The following is a 23,734-nucleotide window of genomic DNA, read 5'->3' as shown; positions in this document are numbered from 1 at the left end:
CATCTCTAGTAGGGTTGATTACTGCAATGGCCTTTTCACAGGCCTGCCAAAAAAAACGTCAAACAACTTCAGCTGGTTCAAAACGCAGCCGCTAGGATTCTCACACGAACAAAAAGAACAGAACACATTACTCCAATTCTAAGGTCCCTTCACTGGCTTCCAGTAAGCTACAGAATTGACTTTAAGGCATTGCTGCTGGTGTACAAATCTCTAAATGGTACAGGGCCCAATTACCTCTCTGATATGTTGCGGCGGCCTAACCCAATCAGATCTACCAGATTGCAGCAGAAAAATTTACTGTTAAAACCTGTTGTTAAAACAAAGTGTGGTGAAGCAGCTTTTAGCTACTATGCAGTACAGCTATGGAACCAACTGCCAGAGGACATCAAAAATGCTCCTGCTGTTGGCAGCTTCAAATCTAGACTAAAGACCAAGCTGTTTTCAGATGCTTTCTGCTAAATTATTAATATTGCCATCTCTACATGTTTTAAACGCTTTACTTTTACAGTCTCTCCATGTTTTAAATTTTACTTAACTTTTATTCTGTTTTATTCTGCTGGGTTTTTTTTTTTAATTGAACTTTTATCTCATTATTTTATTTCTACTATTGTTTAATTCGTATTAATTTTCTTCCCCATTTATTTTATGTAATTTTATTTTCTATTGTTTACTGTTTTGCTTTTACTTCTGTAAAGCACATTGAACTGCCACTGTGTATGAAATGTGCTATATAAATAAACTTGCCTTGCCTTTTCCACCTCCTCCTCTGGCCTAGTGACATGCATTTAAAGACATAATATCCCCAAAATCCGTGTTATACATTGGTAATTGGCAATGACTTACAATGTTAACATGGCGATACTAATTAACAAGAATTACTTAATACATTCTTAAATATTTAGCCATGTAAAAAGGTAGACTTACTGGCGACCTTTACAATATTGATCTTATTTGTGTTTGATATTGTTATAAATAGATATTGCCTGATTTTATTTAGGTTTTCTTGAAATTTATGTCAATGTTTTAATGTTTTGGAAGTATTAATTTGTGCGGAAATATTTTCTAATAAATTTATATAAATTTATTATCTTTTTTAAATTGCTGATCTGGAACAGTATATGAGGGTTCACAGCCTCCAGGCAATAGGAAATGATGTTACTTTTGTTACTTCTCTGTTGTGCAGGTATTTTCTATTTGGTTGAATAATAATAAGAAGAATCTGCAGTAATTTTTCCTGACTGTATCTCCATTCATCCATCCATCATCTGTAGCCGCTTATCCTGTCCTACAGGGTCGCAGGCAAGCTGGAGCCTATCCCAGCTGACTACGGGCGAGAGGCGGGGTACACCCTGGACAAGTCGCCAGGTCATCACAGGGCTGACACATAGACACAGACAAACATTCACACCTATGGTCAATTTAGAGTCACCAATTAGCCTAACATGCATGTGTAACTCTGCCTACCTGGGTAGGCTTCTCGTTGCTATCTAATGGATCTAATAGTCAACTAAGTTCTTATCCCTGGGTTCGAACAGGAGGACTGCAGTAGTGAACACTATTATATTGTAGTATTACCGCCACACCACACAATAACACAGACAACAACAATTAAGGTTTAAAAAAAAAATAATTCTGTATTTTTACATTTAACGCAGAAGAGGGTCAATAGAAGTTAATATCTAAATCTAAAATGAATCTAGTTTCAGTGTGCAGAGGGAATTATGTGATGGGAAATGAATGTAAGGTGTGAAACAAATGTGGTGTAGTACTACATGAATATCTGTAATGTGGAAGGAATACGGTGTAATATCAATATATAATCTCAATGAATGTTATGTAGTGTTAAATAAATGGGGTGTGATGTTAGATGAGTGTGGTGAAATGAAAATTTAGTGTTGTGTAAAGCTAAATGGCAATCAGCGTGAAATTAGGGCATTCGATGTACCATACCCAATATCAGGATATAAAGGAAGAAGTATCAATCAGGTATAATAGGCACAAGACAATATAAAGTAATGATATAAAATATTTGCAGTCTATACAATCGTTAAACAGGCACAGAATAGTGTGAAATATATGGAAAATTCAAAATCTAAATCTACCCTTTGTTGGATCCAACAATCCCAAAAGCAAAAGGAATAAAAGAAAGATTGTCCTCAGATCTCAGGGGAAAAAAGAAAAGTGTCAAAGCAAAGTATCAAAAGGGATGAAGTTGTCTCGAAAAAACCTATGCAGTTCTGTACTCCGAGTTCATATCAGTCCACTCCTACCACTCTCTTCCACATCAATCCTTCGAAGGTGAAATATGTGGCAGCGACGGAGTTAGTCCAGGACCAGGGCACAATCCACAAGTCATACAGCACTTGAAGGGGGGGAACCCAGCCTGCACAACCGCGCACAAGCGATCAAAAAGTGTATTGATCAAACTAGACATCTTATCATTGTTTATCACTAAACATCATAGGTCCTACATCATCACTACTCAACATGAATAAAAACGACTGTGTTATTCAAAAGAAGCTTACATCTTATATCTTACATCAAAAACGTTAACTGGCTAATCCAGCCGAAAATGATTAGCAATGCAGCTAACTTTACCTCAGTGCTGTTATCACAATCCTGTATGCTACATCGCTATAACATGAAACTTTCACTCTCACGTCAAGTTGGAATATCAAAATAAGAACGTATACCAAAACAAAAACATATCTTAGAACAAAACATATCCTGACTGGTTCATTAAGTTTCATTCATATACGGTTGATTAGCTTACAACTCACCAGGATATCTTTCAATTACAAATGGAACAAAAATCTTCTGCGGGAACCAAAATCTTGGGGGATCACTATTGTCGTGTGGATGTGTTGGGGTGGTGTGTGTAATCAAAATCTATTTATTCATTTGATCGCTAAATCTATGCTTTATCCGTGGAATCAATGGGGCGTCTGGTCTGAGGAAAAAAAGACGAACGCTAGCCTATGTGTTCGATGCTTACGGTCCTTAGGAAGTGTCTACGAATATCCAACCACGGTCATAGCTAATACCTATGGGAATTCCCCAGGTAGCGTCTGTAAATATCTCCCTAACCCCAACAACAACTTAACAGCAAGGAGGTTATACACTATGGACAAGTGAAAGAAAGGGTTGATGTATGAAAAATCACTGACTGAATGTGGTGCAATAACTCATGGGGGTTACACATGTCTTTGGACTGTGGGGGAAACCCACGCAGAACATGCAAACTCCACACAGAAAGGCCCTCGCCAGCTGCTGGGCTCGAACCCAGGACCTTCTTGCTGTGAGACGACAAGGCTAACCACTACACCACCGTGCCCCTGAATGTATCTATGATGATAAAATGTATTGAATACTGTACATTATGATTAAAACACAAACACTTCCATAAAAATCAACCATTCACGTGTGTATAAACATGTCCAGCTTTGTGTAGCTTCCTGGGTAGAGATATGACCAGACCGATCCAATGTGCGTGGTAATATGGCGGCCAGATGGCTTCACTCTGCCGAGCCTATGAGCCGGCCAGATAGTTTACATAGAGACCCCGAGCGTCTCATGGTTACCGTAAAACCCCGTATATACTCGCGGGAAAGTTTCTATCGCTGTGAGAAGGCACGCCTGTTCTAACACCGCTCTGTGCTGTCTATAGACACCTCATCTAAACAAATCCAGCAATGGAAGTGAAAAGAAAAAGTACATAAAATGTCTCTAAGTCTAAATAGAGTTATAAACAAAAACTAAGCTTCATGAAAAAGATGACATTACTACATTATTACTGCATACTAAATAATATGTACTAGGCTTAATGCTTACAAACAAACAAAAAACCCGCATTCGGAGTGCTTTCATACGAATATGTATTTCAAAACAGTATGTATATAATACAACTGAGTATAGTAGGACTGTATTCGACCATGTTGGATTGATTTGACTGCGCATGCGCACAGAGTTGGGGTGGTTCTGACAGCTGGGCTTGAGTGGAAATCTCTGAGAGTCCGGATGGATAAAACATAAAACTCTTTATTAGTCACGCATTTGTTCGGAGAAGTGCAACAGAGAGGTTTGGGTGAGTTGTTTTGTTTGGGTATCTGCTTTTAAAACATCCTGAGTTGCAAGCTGTGTTGTTGTTGTTTGTTTATTTATTTATTTTTCTATCCAGTGTTGACTCGATGTTAGTGACCCTGTAGTTTACATGTTTCCACTTTTTTATGCAGCTGTGTAACCTGAGGAATTCCCTTCCTCTTTCATGCATGGACAATTTTCTGATGTTTTGACAGCATGTCCTTTTAATCAGGATAATAAAATGTCATTTCAGTCACTTGCAGAGGTGGGTAGAGTAGCCAAAAATTGTACTCAAGTAAGAGTATTGTTACTTTAGAATAATATTACTCAAGTAAAAGTAAAAAGTAGTCGTCCAATTAATTACTTGAGTAAGAGTAAAAAGTACTAAGTGAAAAAACTACTCAAGTACTGAGTAACTTTGTTTATTGATCAGGATGTCATAACAGGCAGAGATTTCATATATATTTCACACAAACTGTGTGTGTGTAGTTCTGTGTATTAACAATAACAACAAGAAGCTCAAGGCAGTCTGCACATAAACCATAACACTGTGTGTGTGTGTGTGTGTGTGTGCATGCACGTGCATGTTCACTCCATGAAGTGACTGTTCAGCTTTAACAGCAGTTGGCTCTCAGTTTTGCACTGTGAAGCTATGACCTTTTAGCTGTGAACAGGTGAAAACAATAAATTAAATATTAATTAATTAAATCTTTACAAAGTAACATAAAACAATGGGTAGAGGTTAGAAAGAAAAAGAAGAAAAAGGCAGTCAAGCTAGCAAGCGGTCAAGCTAACAAGTTAATGCCCTTCCTTTTGTGAACAAGCACTTGTAGACAAATAAAACAAATCTCACAGAAAAAAACGCCTAAAGTCTTCACAAATCCCTCTAATCCACAACAAATACAGTAGCTTGAAAAATGGAGATTTCACAAACGATATGTTACGCGTTTTGTTATTTAGTAAGTTTTCACCAGTCTTCCATTCCCAGTTTTTGACCAGAGCCGTGTACAACTGTAACGCTATTGAGTATTGAGGAGCTGACATTAGGCGAGCAACCTTATTTTCATGAGCATTTTTTGGTTTCCCATCAATAAAAAGTGATTGTTAGGAAGATTTTTTTGTAGTTTTATTTATTAGTTCTCTGGTGTGTGTGTGTGTGTGTGTGTGTGTTGCCATCTGAGGCCGCAGTGCATCAATACATTTCCACAAAACAATGTATTTTACAGTTATTTATGATGTTACAACAGGGCAAACGTCTGCCTACGAAGACAGCCAAAAGCCCATAGCCTACTTACTGCAATGTGTTTCCTCAAATTCGACGTTGAGTTTTTATAAGCTGAAACGTCCACTGGTTTGGGGAGACACGTTGTGACACCGCATAACATAACTATTATTTTTTGTTGTTTGGAGAGTGAACATGGTTTGTATGTGTGGCCAGGGGTGTGCCTCTTCGGCTTGATGAGAAACGCTGGCCGCTGTCTCTGCCATTTTCCTTCTGCTTTCGGGCTCTTTTCCACCTGGACTGCTCTTGCCGCAGGAATTTTGTGTGTGGGCGCACATGGCGGCTTGGCTCTGTTTGATTGGCGAAACGGAGTTAAACCAAAGCTCCTCCCACTATGGCTCTGGCTGCTACATTTTGTAGGGGACAGAGCCGACTTAAATTACTGGGTTTACTAATAACTCTATGTGTAGCAACTGGGATATGTATGAGCTTATCAGAGTGGCAGTTACATGGGATATGTGCGTGTGTATGTGTATCCTGGTGTATTGTGTCTGTTTTCCCACCCCACAATTTAGAGTAGTAGGCCAGTTTAAATCAATAAACCAAATGAGTTTATTTTAGAGCCCCATGCTCCACAATTATCGAATGAAACTATGAAATGAAAATGTAGAATAAGATTGTAATAAAATAAAAAGCAATAATTAAGTTGTCATAGATAAGCCTTCAATGGCAGTTCAACATTTAAGCATTTCTTAACCCTTTTAACTCCGTAGTACCTTATTTCACCAAATCCCCAACTCAAAAGTTGTATACTCCTATTCAAAAGCCTAGCTGATGTCCCAGGACCGTCCTAATAGTAGCTACTACACTGACTAAATGAACTGAACCAATATCAGTGAACCTTATTGGCAATTACAGAATAAGCAATGTGAACTTATTTGGTGTGTCTCTCAAAGACAAATAAACCTCAGCATATAAATGAAAGAAAACCTCCAAAATTACCGTACAAGATTATCATACACACATACAATTTCAGTCTTTAGTGTCACAGTGTCCAAGACTCTGAGTATTCGTCAAAGTAAACAGTTCCTCTGATAGAAATAAACCTTCTGTAGTTCCGTGTCAACTTAATAAATCCAGTCGAGCCAAAGTTCGCTTGTTAGGCAACTTGTTGAATTGTCAAGGGTTCCAGTGCTGTTTGGGTGAAGTCAGGTGGCAGGGAAATCCTCACAGTGGAGGGGGAGAGAGGGAGAGAATGAGGAAACCAACTTTAAACCTTGTTCGAGACAAAGAAGCCGATGTTCGGGACCCCAGCGCCGTCTTCTCGCAGGACTCGCCAGCTGTCACCACTCACAGTGCTCCAGAATTCCAACTTTGCAAAAGTCACTTGCTTATCAGCACAATAAAACTTTTCCTGCTTCACAGTTTACCGACTGCCGGTGCTCGCCGCCATGTTCAACCAACTCTGCTTTGTTGCCCGCCTCCTCATTCTCCCTCCAGACCAGTCGTGCCCCCTGATTGGCAGAGGAGCGAGTCAATCACAGTCTCCCCCACAATTTGATCGGTGAGATGCGGTCATGTGACAGGGCCTCTGCTGGAAGTCTCGACAAAACATAAACAAACAGACCACGCATCGCACGGATCAATAAAAATAAAGTAGCAAGTAACGAGCAGAATATAGCCCAATGTAACGGAGTAAAAGTACCGCTTCTTCTTCACAAATATACTCAAGTAAAAGTAAAAAGTATGCTGCATTAAAACTACTCTTACAAGTACAATTCATCCAAAAAGTTACTCAAGTAAATGTAACGGAGTAAATGTAGCGCATTACTACCCACCTCTGCTCACTTGTCTTGTAGCAGCTGAGATGATTTGCAGGACAGTTTGTCTAAAAAACCCCATCTACATGAGGTTTCTGTGTTCAGCTTGATGAACAGTCCCTGATTGGGTTTATCAGGGGGATACTGCTAAGGAAGTGGACACAGTGAACTTGACACAAGCCCAGTCACATTTCTTATCTCTACTGAACACGGCTGACTGCCTTTTAAACAAGAACCCTCAGCCATGCCAGTGTTGCAGTAATGCCTCATTATTCACACAGTCACCCTTAATTACTGTGTTCTGGTATCACCGTATGATCTTAGAGAACATCTGGTGATCATTTTTGAACACATTTCACTTGTTTGTCTCACCACCTCAACAGGAAGTGTGGGGTTTCATCAGTAATACTAGTGTGTGTGTGTGTGTGTGTGTGTGTGTGTGTGTGTGTGTTATTGCACACATTTGCACACAGACAGCTGCTCAGCTTTGATGTGAAGTGCTATAGATCAAGTTATCACAATACACGTTACTTTTTTTTTAATATGCTTCTCAGTCTGATTAGATGCTTCTAACAGATCTGGCATGGGAAACATTGTGTAGGAGCACGATGCCGAGGGCATGGGTGCCTCTTTTATGGCAGATTCATACACTGAGACCGCCACCTTGGATTATTTTTTTTAATGCTCTAGAGCAGGGGTATTCAACTAAAGTTTGTAAACGTTCAGCTACATGAAATTCCTGGCTTACTAAAGTCTGGATGGACAACTAACTTCACTGAGTAGTGATAAGATTTTTATGACGTAATGCTGTAACAGTTGATGGTTTAAGGTCGTTTTGTTTTGCAATTTTGACTAGAACCATGGATGCTGAATTGATGAGATACCTGAGACACATAAAAGAGAATAAACACATACTATGGTCCATTCTTCTTTCAGCATTCAGTTTGCTAATTCAACCAAAGACTGGAAATAAAAGGAAAAAAAACATGGAACTCTGTGAAAATTCTTTCCTTTCTGAGCTAATCCCTAGGGAAAAACTTCACAGGATCTTTAAGGATCCATGAGGATTGTCAAAGACCTGCCAAAGATCAAATCAAATCAAGTTTATTTGCACAGCGCTTTTAACAATAAACATTGTCGCAAAGCATCTTTACAGAATTTGAACGACTTAAAACATGAGCTAATTTATCCCTAATCTATCCCCAATGAGCAAGCCTGTGGCGACGGTGGCAAGGAAAAACTCCCTCAGACGACATGAGGAAGAAACCTCGAGAGGAACCAGACTCAAAAGGGAACCCATCCTCATTTGGGCAACAACAGACAGCCTGACTATAATATTAACAGTTTTAACAGGTATAACCCTCAACTGTCCTCATGGGGCCGTCCTTCACAGGAGTGGGGCGATAAACCTCCGACCAGACACAGGGCACCAGGATGGAACAAGCAGGTCCGAGGGGCAGAAGAGGCCAGCATCTCAATCCCAAGATCAACATGTAACTCAGAGGGACAGATTGGGGGGGGGGGGGGGGAAGAGAGAGAGAAAGAAAACACATTGTTAGGTATGCCCTAAAAATGACAAGTATTAAATCTGTGTGGTAGGCTCGCAGAGACGAGAGTCTTTACATCAGGCATAACACACAATGGCATGTTAATATGGTAAAATATATCATGACCTGCTCTGGCTGGATGCTTGATTGGGTGATGGGAGCACACTCCTCAGCAATGATGAGATGCAGATGGGACCCTTAGGGCTGGCCAAGACAATTCAGTTACATTTCACCGGGTCTGGGACATGCGACAGAATGTCTGACGGCCGATTCCCTGCAGGCTACGATAGCCAGTCGAGGTCTCCACCGTCTCCACCAAAAGATTTCCTGTTGACTCCATGTAACTCAGACGGACAGATTTGGGATGGGGGGGAGGGAAAGAAAACACAGGTGGTTAGGTATGCCCAATGTCACCTGAATAAGTAGGAACAGTATACATATTGCACCGAGTACAAGCAGGGACTCCGGCAACTAACTATGACAGCATAACTAAAAGGGGAGAGCCAGAAGGTAACACGGGCATGAGGGAGCCCCGGGACATAAAGCAGCCAGCCACTACACCGTCAACAAACTCGAGTGAGCAAGCGAGTGGGGACTGACAGCATCCATACATCCCAGTTTACCAAAACACTCCATGTCTGAGGACCCTCCAGATCTACTCCTTTACCTCATAAACACCATTAACAAAAGGCTTGACTAAACAGATATGTTTTCAGCCTAGACTTAAATGCTGAGACTGTGTCTGATTCCCAAACATTACTTGGAAGGCTGTTCCATAACAGTGGGGCTTTGTAAGAAAAGGCTCTGCCCCCTGATGTAGCCTTCACTATACGAGGTACCAGCAGATAGCCTGCACCTTTTGATCTAAGTAGGCGTGGCGGGTCATAGAGGAGCAGAAGTTCACTCAGGTACTGTGGTGCGAGACCATTTAGTGCTTTAAAGGTCAATAGTAGTATTTTATAATCAATACAAAATTTGATTGGGAGCCAATGCAGTGTGGATAAGACAGGCGTGATGTGGTCATATTTTCTAGTTCTAGTAAGGACTCTTGCTGCTGCATTTTGAACTAACTGGAGCTTGTTTATGCACTTATTGGAACATCCATACAGTAAGGCATTACAATAATCCAACCTGGAGGTAACGAAAGCATGGACTAGTTTTTCTGCATCATGCAATGACATTAAATTTCTTATCTTTGCAATATTTCTGAGATGAAAGAAAGCTATCCGGGTGATGTTATCAATGTGAGTTTCGAATGAAAGACTGGGGTCAATAATCACTCCGAGGTCTTTTACTGCTGCACATGAAGAAACAGAAAGGCCATCCAGAGTTACTGTGTAATCAGAAAACTTACTTCTAGCTGTATGTGGTCCTAGCACAAGTACTTCAGTCTTGCCAGAGTTAAGCAGAAGGAAATTAATAAGCATCCAGTGTCTAATGTCCTTAACACATTCCGCAATTCTATTAAGCTGGTGTCTCTCATCAGGTTTTGCAGAGACATACAACTGTGTGTCATCAGCATAACAGTGGAAACTAATACAATGTTTACGAATAATATCGCCCAGAGGTAACATATATAGAGAAAAAAGCAGTGGACCCAAGACAGAACCTTGTGGAACACCAAACTTTACCTCGGTACGTCTAGAAATATCACCATTTATATCAACATACTGATAGCGATCAGTTAAATAAGACCTGAGTCAGGAGAGGGCCATTCCCTTAACTCCCACAACATTTTCTAGTTTATCCAGAAGAATGGAATGATCAATGGTATCAAATGCTGCACTAAGGTCAAGCAACACAAGTAGCGAGACACAGCCCTGATCAGACGCCAACAGTAGGTCGTTTACTACTTTAACCAGTGCTGTCTCTGTGCTATGATGAGGTCTAAATCCTGACTGATACATTTCATGGATGTTAGTCCTATGTAAATATGAGCATAACTGCTGTGCCACAGCTTTTTCAAGGATCTTGGAGATAAAGGGGAGGTTTGATATTGGCCGATAATTGGACAGCTGACAGGGATCAAGGTCAAGTTTTTTAATCAGGGGTTTGATAACTGCTAGTTTAAAGGATTTGGGTACATAGCCAATCATAAGAGAAGAATTTATTATTTTTAGAAGCGGTTCAATTACTCCAGGCATTATCTGTTTGAATAGATGTGTCGGTAAGGGATCTAGTACACAAGTTGAGGCTTTTGATGTAGAGATTAATGAAAGTAATTCAGTTTCTTTAAGGGGAGTAAAACATTCTAACTGATGATCTGATACAGTTATATTGTTAACTACAAGGTCACTTTCATTGTCTAACCTTAAATTAGTAGTTTGAATTTTTTGTCGTATATTCTCAATTTTGTCATTAAAAAAATTCATGAAGTCGTTACTACTACATACTGCAGGTGTGCATGTGTTGATAGTGGACTTATTCCTGGTTAATTTTGCTACAGTATTAAATAGGAATCTAGGATTATTTTTGTTATCTTCTATTAGGGAGGAGAGATATGTTGATCTCGCAGCACTAAGAGCTTTTCTATACTTCAGGAAGCTCTCCTTCCACATTAATTTGAACACTACCAATTTTGTTTGACGCCATTAACGTTCCAATTTTTGAGTGGTCTGTTTTAATGTGCAAGTGTCATCATTATACCAGGGTGCTAATTTTTTGTCTCTGACCATTTTCCTTTTAAGAGGAGCTACATTATCTAAAGTATGGCGGAATGTTGACTCTAAGCATTCAGTTGCCTGATCAAGTTCTGCAGGGGCTGACAGTGACCCAATCAAAGTTGACAGCTCTGGGAGATCATTTATAAAGCTCTGTGCAGTAGTTGACGTGAAAGTACGTTTAATACAGTAGCGTGGTGAGGTGCATATATTATTACTCAGACATATTTTGAATGAGATGAGACAATGATCTGAGATAACTTCAGACTGTGGAAGTATGACTATATTGTCTACGTTTAATCTGAATGTTAGTATTAGATCAAGGGTGTGACCACCATTATGGGTCGGTCCTATGACATTCTGCTTAATCCCGACTGAATCTAAGATGGACACAAACGCTGTTTTTAAAGGGTCTTCTGGGTTATCGAAGTGAATATTAAAATCTCCGACAACTAAAGCTTTGTCTAAGGAAATAACCAGATCTGAGATAAAATCTGCAAATTCAGAAACAAACTCAGAATATGGCCCCGGGGGCCTGTAAATAATAAGCAATGGAATTAACTGGGTAGACTTATTTTTCGAGGCTACATACATTATATGAGTATGAAGAACTTCAAATGTATTAAATTTATAACCAGGTTTGTGTGTTACACCTAGATAATCGTTATAAATAACCGCGACGCCTCCTCCTCTGCCAGTTAGACGAGGCTGGTGTATATAACTGTATCCAGGAGGACTCGCTTCATTTAATGCTATATATTCATTTGGCTTAATCCATGTTTCTGTTAAACACAGTACATTAAACTCCTGATCAGTAATGAGTTCATTAACCATTAGCGCTTTAGATGTAAGAGATCTAATATTTAATAGCCCCACCTTTAGATCAAAGGTGCTGGCAGCAGCTGTACAGTCAGTATGATCTAATTTTATATTGATTAGGTTACTGGAACAAACTCTCTGAAAATTTCTACCTTTTTGTTGAGCTCGGGGAACAGACACAGTCTCGATGTAGTGGGCCCTGAGTGACGACTCTGTGCAGCTAGCAGACAGTCGGTTTAGCCTGTTCGTCTGCTCTCTGGCCTTGGCTCTGGATTGTCAGAAATTAACTAGGCCTGTTCTGAGACTATGACCTATGCTGCAGGAAATGAGAGCAGCACCTTCCCGAGTGGGATGGATACTGTCCCGCCCTAACAGGCCAGCAGTGCCCTTAAAATTAGCCCAATTATCTATAAAGCCCACACTGTTTTCAGAGCACCACCTGGACAGCCAGCAGTTCAGCGACCATAACCTGCTGTAAGCTACATCGCCACGCCGCATTGGGATGGGGCCAGAGCATACTACAGCATCGGACATCACCTTCGCTAATTGAAACACCTCTACAAAGTTACTCTTAGTAACCTCAGACTGACGAAGGCGTATATCATTAGCCCCTGCATGGATAACTATCTTTGAGAACCTGTGCTTGCCTAGGACCCTAAGATTACCTGCTATGTCCGGCGCCCTGGCTCCCGGTATACACCTGACTAAAGCTGCTGGTGCCCCTAAAGGCTGAGCTAATTTCACGTGCCGTATGATAGAGTCCCCTATAACCAGAGCTCTTTCAGGTTTCTCAGTGGGTGCATCACTAAGGAGAGCAAACCTGTTCGACACGTGACGCGGAGAGGAGTGGTACTCCTGTGGGCGAGCCTCAGCGGTAGCTTTGGCTCTACGCTTATGCCGCCGAGCCGTCACACGCTGTAAGGGCTCTAATGCCGGAGTTGGGGGATTACTAACTCCACCTAGGGCGTCCAGACTTTCCCTAACAGAAACTACACTGTTCTCACGCTCACTAACCTGCTCTAAAGCCTGGACACGCGCTTCTAGCCCTGTAATCTTCTCCGTCAGAGAGCTAACTAATCTGCACTTATCACAAGTAAAGCTAATAGAGCTATCGCTAGTGACGGAGGAAGAATGACTAAACATCCTGCACTCAGCACACTGAACAGGCTGAAGGTGTGCCATGATGAAAAGATTCACGTACCTTAAATGAAGATCTGTTGATATTAAAGCAGATCAGATGGCCTCCGCTTGTGGACTTTACACAGGAGGAGAGAAAAAGAAAGCTTCCGGTCTCGGCATTCTTCGGAAAAAAGAAAGAGAAAAAACCGGGAAAAAAAAACGGAAAAAGGAAAGCGAAAGTGAAAAGTACAAAAATGAAAGCGGCAGTACAATAAAAATGAAGAGGATACTGGAAATTTATTTAAAGGATCTTAAAAAGATCTTCAAAGATCTTCATATGCAAAATCATTTGTAAAGATCCTCAAGGATTCAACAAGGTTCTTTCAAAGATCTTAGAAAATTGAAGATCCTTGAAAATCTTGACAAGAACTTAAAAGATCTTTGTAGATCTTTGAAGATCTTGCCAAGTATTTTAAAGATCCTTGAAGATCTTTTGAGGATCTCAAAAACCCTCACAAAGAACTTTACAGATCCTTGAAGATCCTTGAAAGATTTTCACCAGGGAATGTCCCTTAGGGGTGTGTGTGTGTGTGTGTGTGTGTGTGTGTGTGTGTGTGTGTGTGTGTGTGTGTGTGTGTGATGCCCTGTGTGAATACGAACACTCCATGATCTTTGTGATGCCACTAATGGACTTTCCTAAACTCAACTTTAGTATAACCTTGTGAATTTCCTGTACAACCCACCCGTTTCAGACATGAGCCCAAGGAGAGAAAAAAGTTTGATTGAAGAGGTGATAGGATAGGATATATATATAATGTATGTAGGTAGGTAGGTATGTGTGTCTGTGTGTGTGTGTGTATATATATATATATAAAATGTGTGTGTGGTGTGTGTGTGTCTCATCTCATCTCATTATCTCTAGCCGCTTTATCCTTCTACAGGGTCGCAGGCAAGCTGGAGCCTATCCCAGCTGACTACGGGCGAAAGGCGGGGTACACCCTGGACAAGTCGCCAGGTCATCACAGGGCTGACACATAGACACAGACAACCATTCACACTCACATTCACACCTACGGTCAATTTAGAGTCACCAGTTAACCTAACCTGCATGTCTTTGGACTGTGGGTGAAACCGGAGCACCCGGAGGAAACCCACGCGGACACGGGGAGAACATGCAAACTCCGCACAGAAAGGCCCTCGCCGGCCCCGGGGCTCGAACCCAGGACCTTCTTGCTGTGAGGCGACAGCGCTAACCACTACACCACCGTGCCGCCCCGTGTGTGTATATATATATATATATATACACACATGCATACCTACATACATACATTATTTATATATATATATATATATATATATATATATATATATATATATATATATGGGTCTGTCTCAGAAACTGGGTACTGTGGGGGTCCCCCACTAAATATACTCACAGTCAATAAACTATACGGTTTTGAATGCTGATGTTGGTTTTAATTTGAAATGAAATGATGAAAGAAATAATACAGATAAAACTAAATCTTTGATGTGAATACTCTATTCAGAATTTGGCAAAAATTCTGCAAATTTGTGGAAAAATGGCGGCTTGATCTGGGACATGATAAATGGTTGACTACATTGCATTCCCTTAAAAAGGTTGTAGTCCACTGAAAAGTCTACAGTTGTAACTTTATACACCTAAGGATTGGTGTGCTCACAGAATAATCATAACCGTAATAAAACATCATGCAAAATATTTGATCACCGTTGTAACTCCATTTTCCACATACCCAAAACCAATACGATCGTGTGTTTTGATCTAAACAGAAAGCCTCAGGGTCAAGGTCACTACCTCACCAAAAGTAGTAACTTAAAATCACTACGCCATATAAAAATTTAGTTATAAATCTGCGATTTTGTTTTTTAAAACGAAAGCTGAAAGTTAGGTATAGAATATATTTCTTACAGAATATGTTACGATGGTAGCTGGTCTTGTATGAATTTCCGAGCTATAAAATGATTTGTGGTCTATTTTTTACCGTCGCATGTTTTGTGTGCGGGGAAGGACACACATTAACAATTTGCATGTGTAGAATGGAATTTTCCACTCCAACAGTTAGAAGTTGATCGTGCTTCCATTTGTGGTCTTTCTGTTACGCGGGTGATCTGTTCGGACGTTATCACTGAAAAGGTGAGTTTTGACAGTTTTATTTTGTTTTAGTCTTGCAGTATACAGTAATAGAATGTTTCTTTTTCATCTTACTTTCATATTTCGTAGTGTTTGCGTATTTTTGGCCAATATTTTGCAACCATGGTCAATTTAAATCGAACTTTTGATAGAATCTGCGGCCAGTCATTTTGCCCCGCCCCCGCCTTGCGCTCCGTCTGGTGCGGTAGTGATGTCCCGTTGCTCGCGCGCCGCAGCAGAGACCCGCGCGACCTTGAGCCTGTGCAGTCGCTGTTCTTTTACGACCACCGTTATTCTCATCTTTCCGGTGTGTTCTTGATTTTTCCATTGTGTCCTATTGTCTTATTTCGCCATATCAAATACCCAAAATGTATCATATTATTCATATTTAAGTGAATAATCAGTTCAGTCATCATAACTTGGCATTTTAACCCAAGCAATCAAAAAGAGGAAATTTATTCAATATTTTCACTCATCTGTGAAGGAGGAGCTTTAATTTTTCATGATGTAGGTATTTTATATGTAAATCAATTTTACAAAAGCATTTGAATTGTAATAAAAAAAAAATTCTACAGTGGAGACCAGATAAAGCAAGGTACTATCTTTATTCTTATTAAACATGACAAAAGAAACATTGAGTGGTAGGTAAATGCAAAAAAAATAGTAAAATTAGAAAATTTATTTTTTGACCATAATGTCCCAAATGAGAGACCAGTTTCTGAGACGGACCCATATATATGGGTGGCACGGTGGTGTAGTGGTTAGCGCTGTCGCCTCACAGCAAGAAGGTTCTGGGTTCGGGCCCCATGGCCGGCGAGGGCCTTTCTGTGCGGAGTTTGCATGTTCTCCCCGTGTCCGCGTGGGTTTCCTCCGGGTGCTCCGGTTTCCCCCACAGTCCAAAGACATGCAGGTTAGATTAACTGGTGACTCTAAATTGACTGTAGGTGTGAGTGTGAATGGTTGTCTGTGTCTATGTGTCAGCCCTGTGATGACCTGGCGACTTGTCCAGGGTGTACCCCGCCTTTCGCCCGTAGTCAGCTGGGATAGGCTCCAGCTTGCCTGCGACCCTGTAGATGGATAAAGCGGCTAGAGATAATGAGATTTTATATATATATATATATATATATATATATATATATATATATTACAGCAGACAGAAGAACTGAGCACATCTCAAGGGCAACCTAAAAGGTGAGTTTGGCCAGAAAAAACAAAACAGAAAGCAAGCTCCGGAGGCAGGGAGGAAATGTGGTCGACCTCCAAAAGCAAAGAGGTCTGGTCGGCCACATAAGAGGGCAGCACCATCCAGTCCTACATACCTTGCATCAGAGTCCTCCAGCTCTCAGGACCATAGGGAGGACCCTCCACCAAAGAGGACATGTGCTCAGAGAAAACATGTCCTGAGAGGATCAACAGCCTTGTCAACCAACTGTCACCTGAGGACTCGAAGGAGCTGCTGAAGAAATTGGCAGCAGGGAAGGTGTTTGACTGTGCTGGTGCTGCCCAGCCTGATCCTCAGCATGATGTGCCGAGCTGGTCATCGGTGTCATCGGTGTTGCGAGATGCCGACTGATCTGGAGAGGAAGTGCTGTGAGAATCACTCTGGACACTGCATCAGCATTATGCCCGTATGTATTTATACAGGTACTATCAGATATCGGTAGATATTGCACCCTTTCAGAAAGTTAGAAACATCACAGCCAGTCTGTGAAAATTTTATATTCGCAAAATTTGTTTACTGTAAATGTTTACTGCAAGTGTCATTATACTGCTATCTTACTGTATTTATGAAAATCCCAGTAAATTAACATCCTGCACAAACATACAGTGCTGCAGCACCAGCTTTTGACATGCTTATTGCTTCAATCAAGTTTCTAGCATAGTTGTCATTCATAATGTTTTTTTTTTTTTTCCACTTTCCAAGCATGTACATTTAGATACACAATTTACTGGCTAATGTTATATTCATGAATTCCTGCATATTTTATTTCAGGAGATGGACCATTTCATTTTGGACGAAGTAGTCCTTCACCTACAGAAGCTATTACGAAATGACTTCCTTGCACTCCATACTGCCATTGAAGATGACGTCAGCAAGACCAACCGCCATGTAGCCTATCGGCAGTTTATTTTGTGGCAGTATGGCCGACTGACAGTAGGAGACCGTCATGTGATCCCCAGCTGTGCTGTCTGGAGAATTCGTGACAAATTTCCAGCCAGCACAAACACCTACACTGGATATGTTCCAGGACTTCTAAACTGAGATTTGATATAATTGGACTCTTTCTACAATGATCATAGAGATGTAATAAATAATGCATAATAATGTCTGTATAAAATCTTTAATGTGTATTCTCAGAGGGTGGCACAGTGGTGTAGTGGTTAGCACTGTCGCCTCACAGCAAGAAGGTCCTGGGTTCGAGCCCAGTGGCTGACAAGGGCCTTTCTGTGTGGAGTTTGCATGTTCTCCCCGTGTCTGCATGGGTTTCCTCCGGGTGCTCCGGTTTCCCCTACAGTCCAAAGACATGCAGGTTAGGCTAACTGGTGAATCTAAACGGCTCTAAATATGCATGTGAGTGTGAATGGTTGTTTGTCTCTGTGTCAACCCTGTGATGACCTGGCGACTTGTCCAGGGTGTACCCCGCCTCTCACCCATAGTCAGAAGGGATAGGCTCCAGCTTGCCTGCGACCCTGCACAGGTTAAGCAGCTACAGATGTCAAGTCAAGTTTATTTGTATAGTGCTTTTAACAATAAACACTGTCACAAAGCAGCTTTACAGAATTTGAACAATTTAAAATATGAGCTAATTTTATCCCTAATCTATCCCCAGTGAGCAAGCCTGTGGCGACAGTGGCAAGGAAAAACTCCCTCAGACAACATGAGGAAGAAACCTCGAGAGGAACCAGACTCAAAAGGGAACCCATCCTCATTTGGGCAGCAACAGTCAGGACAAACAGACGAGGACCCAAGAGCGCAAGTTAAATGTTGAATTTATTGATAGCAGGGGAAAGGGAGTATGTGTGTGTGAAGTTCAGTGGCAAGAAGACTGAGAAGCAGGGATGGCTGGTGGGAGCGTGGTGGTGACGTCTGAGGTCTCCTATCCAAGTACTAACCAGGCCTGACCCTGCTTAGCTTCTGAGATCAGACGGGATCAGGCGTTGTCAGAGTAGTTTGGCTGCAAGCTGACAGCCCTTGGTGTTCAGGCGGTCTCCCAGCGAGCAGGCTCTCAGCAGGCAGACAGGACAGCACAACAGACAGGAGTTTGGGAACAGGCTGAAACACAGAGTCACAGGTCAGGTAGCGAGAATGGAGACAGAAAAGCAGGGTCAGGTTACCAGGGCTGAAGAGTTGTCGGAGTCGATGCCTTGAAAGACGATCTGACACTGAAGCTTGGGAGGACTGCAGTTTAAATATACACAGGGAAGGGAGCAGGTGATAGGAACCAGCCAATGACAGCCACTGAAAGTCAAATGAGGGTTAATGATGGTAATTGACAGCAGGTGAGCCTGATGGGGAAGGAGCATGCACGTGGCAGGTAATACAGAGTGGAGAGGAGTGGAATGTTACCTGAAGAGAGGAAACCACAGGTAGGACCATGACAACAACATGACTATAAAATTAACAGTCCTAACATAAAGTCAGCTTCATTGATGCTATAAACCCCCCCCAACAGAAACCTGAGCGCAAAACCGTTCACGACAACCACAGTCCCAAAGTCAGCAAGTCATCTGCAGTCCTAAAGTCAGCAAGTCAACTGCAGTCCCCAGCCATAAAAGCACCACTGCAAGAGTCCAGAGCATCCTCCAGGACCCCCAACTTTCCACATGGGGCCGCCCTCCATAGGAGCGATGCGATGAGACTCCAACCAGATACAGGGCACTAGGATGGATCAGGCAGGTCCAAGGAGCAGAAGAGGTCAGCATCTCGATTCCAGGACTGACATGTAACTCAGAGGGACAGATTTTGGGGGGGGACTACAGGTTGTTAGGTATGCCCAGTGTAACCTGAATAAGTAGGAACAGTATACATATTGCACTGAGTACAAGCAGGGACTCCGGCAACTAACTATGACAGCATAACTAAAAGGGGAGAGCCAGAAGGTAACACAGGCATGAGGGAGCCCCGGGACATAAAGCAGCCAGCCACCAGAGGTGTGGACTCGAGTTACATGACTTGGACTCGAGTCAGACTCGAGTCATGAATTTGATGACTTTAGACTCGACTTGACAAAATGTAAAGAGACTTGCAACTCGACTTGGACTTTAACATCAATAACTTGTGACTTCACTTGGACTTGAGCCTTTTGACTTGACAAGACTTGCTGCTTTCCCCAAAACCCAAAAATTAAAAAGTATGTTATTAAGGAACGTATCTTTCATTGTGTGTATGTGTGCGTCTGTGCATGTATTTGCTGTCGGCACAACATCCAATCAAATTAGATCCACATTGTTTTGATCTGACATGCTGTCATCCAATCAAATTGCAGGACAACCAATGAAGAGGAACTGTCAAACAACATGCCAGTTAGAAAAAATTATACCAAAGATAGTTTCATTCGGGTATAAAAACTACGAGGTGGTCAACAAAAAATGAATTGCAGTATGCAAAACATGCGGGTCGAAGATTACAGACAGAGACGCAACAACTTCCAACTTCGTTTGACATTTGAAGTTGTACAAAGAACGGTAAGTTCTGAATGAAAGCTAATGTTTATTGGCTAACTTTTCTTTGCTGTTTAGTTAAATCAATGAGGCTGTAAACTCACTGTTAATGTTAGATTGCAAACATGGTAATCTGTTGCGTCCACTGCGAGTTCACTCCCTTATTCATACATTTGTTAAGTGATTTTTTTTTAAGCGGGGTTGTATGAGGTACTTATACATAACGTTAGTCAATGTACAATATCACACACAGTAGACGGCGGTCAGCAGCAGTGCATATTTTAGGCACCTACAAAGACATACAATACATACACATGCAATTCATAACACAATGATATTGATATTAATAATATGAGTAATAAAGAGTAGTTTAAATACAATTCATTTGTGGTCATAAGGGATTTTCTGACACCTGTTTAATATGCTTACCTCTTACAGATTTGAAGAATACCAGATGAACAAAAGCATCACAAATGAAGCACAACAGCCTTCAATCTCACAATTCCTGGACAATCGTGTCGGGCATTACAGCATGAGTCATCCACAGCAGAAAGCTATCACCAATGCAATACTGTCCGACCTGATTATTGATTGCAACTTGCCCCTGTCTATTGTGGAAAACGAGTTTTAGGCACTTTCTGACAGTACTTGACAGCAAGTACACCCCAGTGTGTCGCAGAACACCGACATCAAAAACAGAGAACCTCGCTGAAGAGAGACGTTCAAAATTAAAAACTCTATTGAGCAACACTGACCATGTTTCAGTCACTGTGGACATTTGGTCTGACTGAAAGATGAGGGGATTCCTGGGTGTCACTTTGCACTGGATAGAGAAAGAGGCAGAGAGGATACAGCTGAAGTCCAATCTCGTGGCCTGTGAGTGCTTCAAAGGCTCACACACAGCTGAAAGAGTCTGTGACCAATTTGAGTCAATATGTGATGAATACAACATTAAAGATAAACTGGACTACATTATTCGTGATAATGCTGCTAACATGCAAAAAGCATTCACTGTGTGCTTCCCCAGTGAACAAGAGGATGACGATGATGGAGATCATCTTGATGACCCTGAGCTCTGGTGTGACTTAACCCTGGAAGATCAGCAAACAGTAGATGTTGCTATGGCAAAGAAACAGTGCTTGCAGTGTTTTGCACACACTTTTCAGCTGGTGGTGGGAGACGGTTTGAAAGAAACAAATGTGGTATCTCCTTCTCTTTCAAAGTTATCAAAACTCAGCTCACTGCTGCACACAAGCACAACATTCAAAGATGTGTTTGATGCTGAATTTGGGGAACAGAAAGGCATCCCTGCTGCAGTTAACACAAGATGGAACTCAACACTGAGGCAAATGAAGGCAGTTCTCCAGTGCAATCATCTAAAGCTCTGTGCTGTTCTAGAAAAGGCTGGGCACAGGGAGTTGTCATTCACAGCACAGGAGTGGAATCTGTTGAAGGAGTTGGTGGACATCTTGAAGCCATTTGGAGAAGCAACTTATTTGACATGGGGGAGAAGGTCATCACAATCAGTGCTGTTGTTCCATCCATCTTGTCCCTCAGCCACCACCTTGAGAAGCTGAAGCCTCAAGTCTGTTTCCTGAGCAGCCTGGTCAGAAGTCTCCAGGCATCCCTGAACAGAAGATTTCTTGGAATCTTCATCAACATGAAAATGGCCAGGACACAAGATGGGGTCATTGCTCCCTTTTCAGATCCAATCTACCTCAAAGCAGCTGCCTTGGATCCAGCCTCTTCTCTGTTGTGGGTGGAGCCCCATGTGCTGGTCAATCGTGACGTCAAGGCAGAGGTGGCACAACAAGTTAAAGGTAAATGTTACTGAGTCTAATGTAACTTTTTCCCTCATAATCTGATCTAATTGACTGCAACAATGATTAAGTGTTCTGTAGTATTTCAGTCTAACACACTGCATCACCAACACAAATGGTAATAAGGACTCTATTGTTACTGCTATTGTTTTTACATGTTTTGCCAGAATTGATCCTGCAAGATGCTGCAGAGACTGAGCAACCTGTGCCTTTTGTTGATGAAGAAGAGCAAGAGGACCTCAGAGAAGGAGAAGGGCTGTTTGCTGCATACCATAAGAGGCAGAAGAAGGATGTTGGGACTACTCCATCACTACAGCTAAGTCACTACCTTGACATAGCCGAAGGACAGAACGCCCTTTTGTTCTGGGCATTGAACCTGAAGACTCTTCCTTCACTGTTCTGAGTGGCCATCAGAGTCTTGGCAGTGCCTGCCTCCAGTGCTCCAGTGGAGCGAGTTTTCAGCCATGGTGGCATCATACTACGTCCCCATCGTGCACAAATGACTGACAGACTTTTGGCCACTTTGGTCTTTTGCAAATGCAATGCAGCATAGGGCTCTGACATATTAAAAGCACAACCCTGTTCATTGTTATGTTCATGTGTTTATGTTTCTCACATGTACACACACACACACACAGACAATATGAGATGAGATAAGTACAGGACAGGACAAACTGCTGTGGAACTAGTTGAAATGCAATATGCCATGGAAATACAATGTTAGCACTTTTGTACAAATAATTACAGTTGCACTTGTTTTTTCAAATGTGTTTATTCTGTAAAGGAGTGGTTTAAAATGAAGAATATTCTTACAAAATATGAGTTAAATGTTAAAAATGACTGGTTAATAGTGCAATGTCAGCACTATTTTTTTCTGCAATTTCAATTGCACTTGTTTTAATAAATTAATACAGATTTTAAAAGCACACATGATCTGTGTGGGCGGCACGGTGGTGTAGTGGTTAGCGCTGTTGCCTCACAGCAAGAAGGTCTGGGTTTGAGCCCCGTGGCCGGCGAGGGCCTTTCTGTGCGGAGTTTGCATGTTCTCCCCATGTCCGTGTGGGTTTGCTCCGGTTTCCCCCAAAGACATGCAGGTTAGGTTAACTGGTGACTCTAAATTGACCGTAGGTGTGAGTGTGAATGGTTGTCTGTGTCTATGTGTCAGCCCTGTGATGACCTGGCGACTTGTCCAGGGTGTACCCCGCCTTTCACCCGTAGTCAGCTGGGATAGGCTCCAGCTTGCCTGCGACCCTGTAGAAGGATAAAGCAGCTAGAGATAATGAGATGAGATGAGACATGATCTGTGTAAATATATTATTACTCTGTGGTTAAAAGGACTCGAAACTCAAACTGCAGGACTTGGGACTTGACTTGAGACTTGTCAGTCTTGACTTTGACTCGGGACTTGACTCGGGACTTGAGGGCAGACTTGAGACTTACTTGTGACTTGCAAAGCAATGACTTGGTCCCACCTCTGCCAGCCACTACACCGTCAACAAACTCGAGTGAGCAAGCGAGTGGGGGACTGACAGCATCCATACATCCCAGTTTACCAAAACACTGTATGTCCGAGGACCCTCCAGATCTACACCTTTACCTCATAAACACCATTAACAAAAGGCTTGACTAAACAGATACCCTATGTTTTCAGCCTAGACTTAAACGCTGAGACTGTGTCTGATTCCCGAACACTACTTGGAAGGATGTTCCATAACTGTGGGGCTTTGTAAGAAAAGGCTCTGCCCCCTGATGTAGCCTTCACTATATGAGGTACCAGCAGATAGCCTGCACCTTTTGATCTAAGTAGGCGTGGCG

At 41.8% G+C, this 23,734-nt stretch overlaps 1 protein-coding gene across 7 annotated transcripts; it reads left to right on the top strand.

Moving 5' to 3' along the window:
* Nucleotides 1-3,976: 3,976 nt before the first annotated feature.
* LOC132868902 (uncharacterized) lies at nt 3,977-22,736 on the top strand. Of its 7 annotated transcripts, none has more exons than XR_009650905.1 (4): nt 3,977-4,084; nt 18,269-20,123; nt 20,538-21,919; nt 22,087-22,736. XR_009650905.1 is itself a non-coding variant. In XM_060902219.1 (3 exons), exons 2-3 carry the CDS (start codon nt 21,427-21,429, stop codon nt 22,320-22,322), a joined length of 729 nt encoding a protein of 242 aa, XP_060758202.1. In that variant the 5' UTR covers nt 16,486-20,123; nt 20,538-21,426; the 3' UTR covers nt 22,323-22,736. The 7 variants fall into 7 exon arrangements, 1 of the variants encoding a protein (XP_060758202.1); XR_009650901.1 differs by lacking the exon at nt 3,977-4,084 and adding an exon at nt 16,470-17,065 and having other exon boundaries at nt 17,431-20,123; XR_009650903.1 differs by lacking the exon at nt 3,977-4,084 and adding an exon at nt 16,470-17,081 and having other exon boundaries at nt 17,431-20,123.
* Nucleotides 22,737-23,734: the final 998 nt, after the last annotated feature.

The sequence above is a fragment of the Neoarius graeffei genome, chromosome 1 (genome assembly GCF_027579695.1).
Source record: "Neoarius graeffei isolate fNeoGra1 chromosome 1, fNeoGra1.pri, whole genome shotgun sequence".
Taxonomy (NCBI): domain Eukaryota; kingdom Metazoa; phylum Chordata; class Actinopteri; order Siluriformes; family Ariidae; genus Neoarius; species Neoarius graeffei.
The sequence above is the reverse complement of the archived record's forward strand: the minus strand, read 5'-3'. Positions and strand labels throughout refer to the sequence as shown.

Excerpts from the sequence above, each read along its gene's own strand:
- LOC132868902 (XM_060902219.1), top strand. The coding sequence starts at position 21,427 with ATGGAACTCAACACTGAGGCAAATGAAGGCAGTTCTCCAGTGCAATCA. Across the intron at positions 21,920-22,086 it reads GGTGGCACAACAAGTTAAAG|AATTGATCCTGCAAGATGCT; the intron begins GTAAATGTTACT and ends ATGTTTTGCCAG.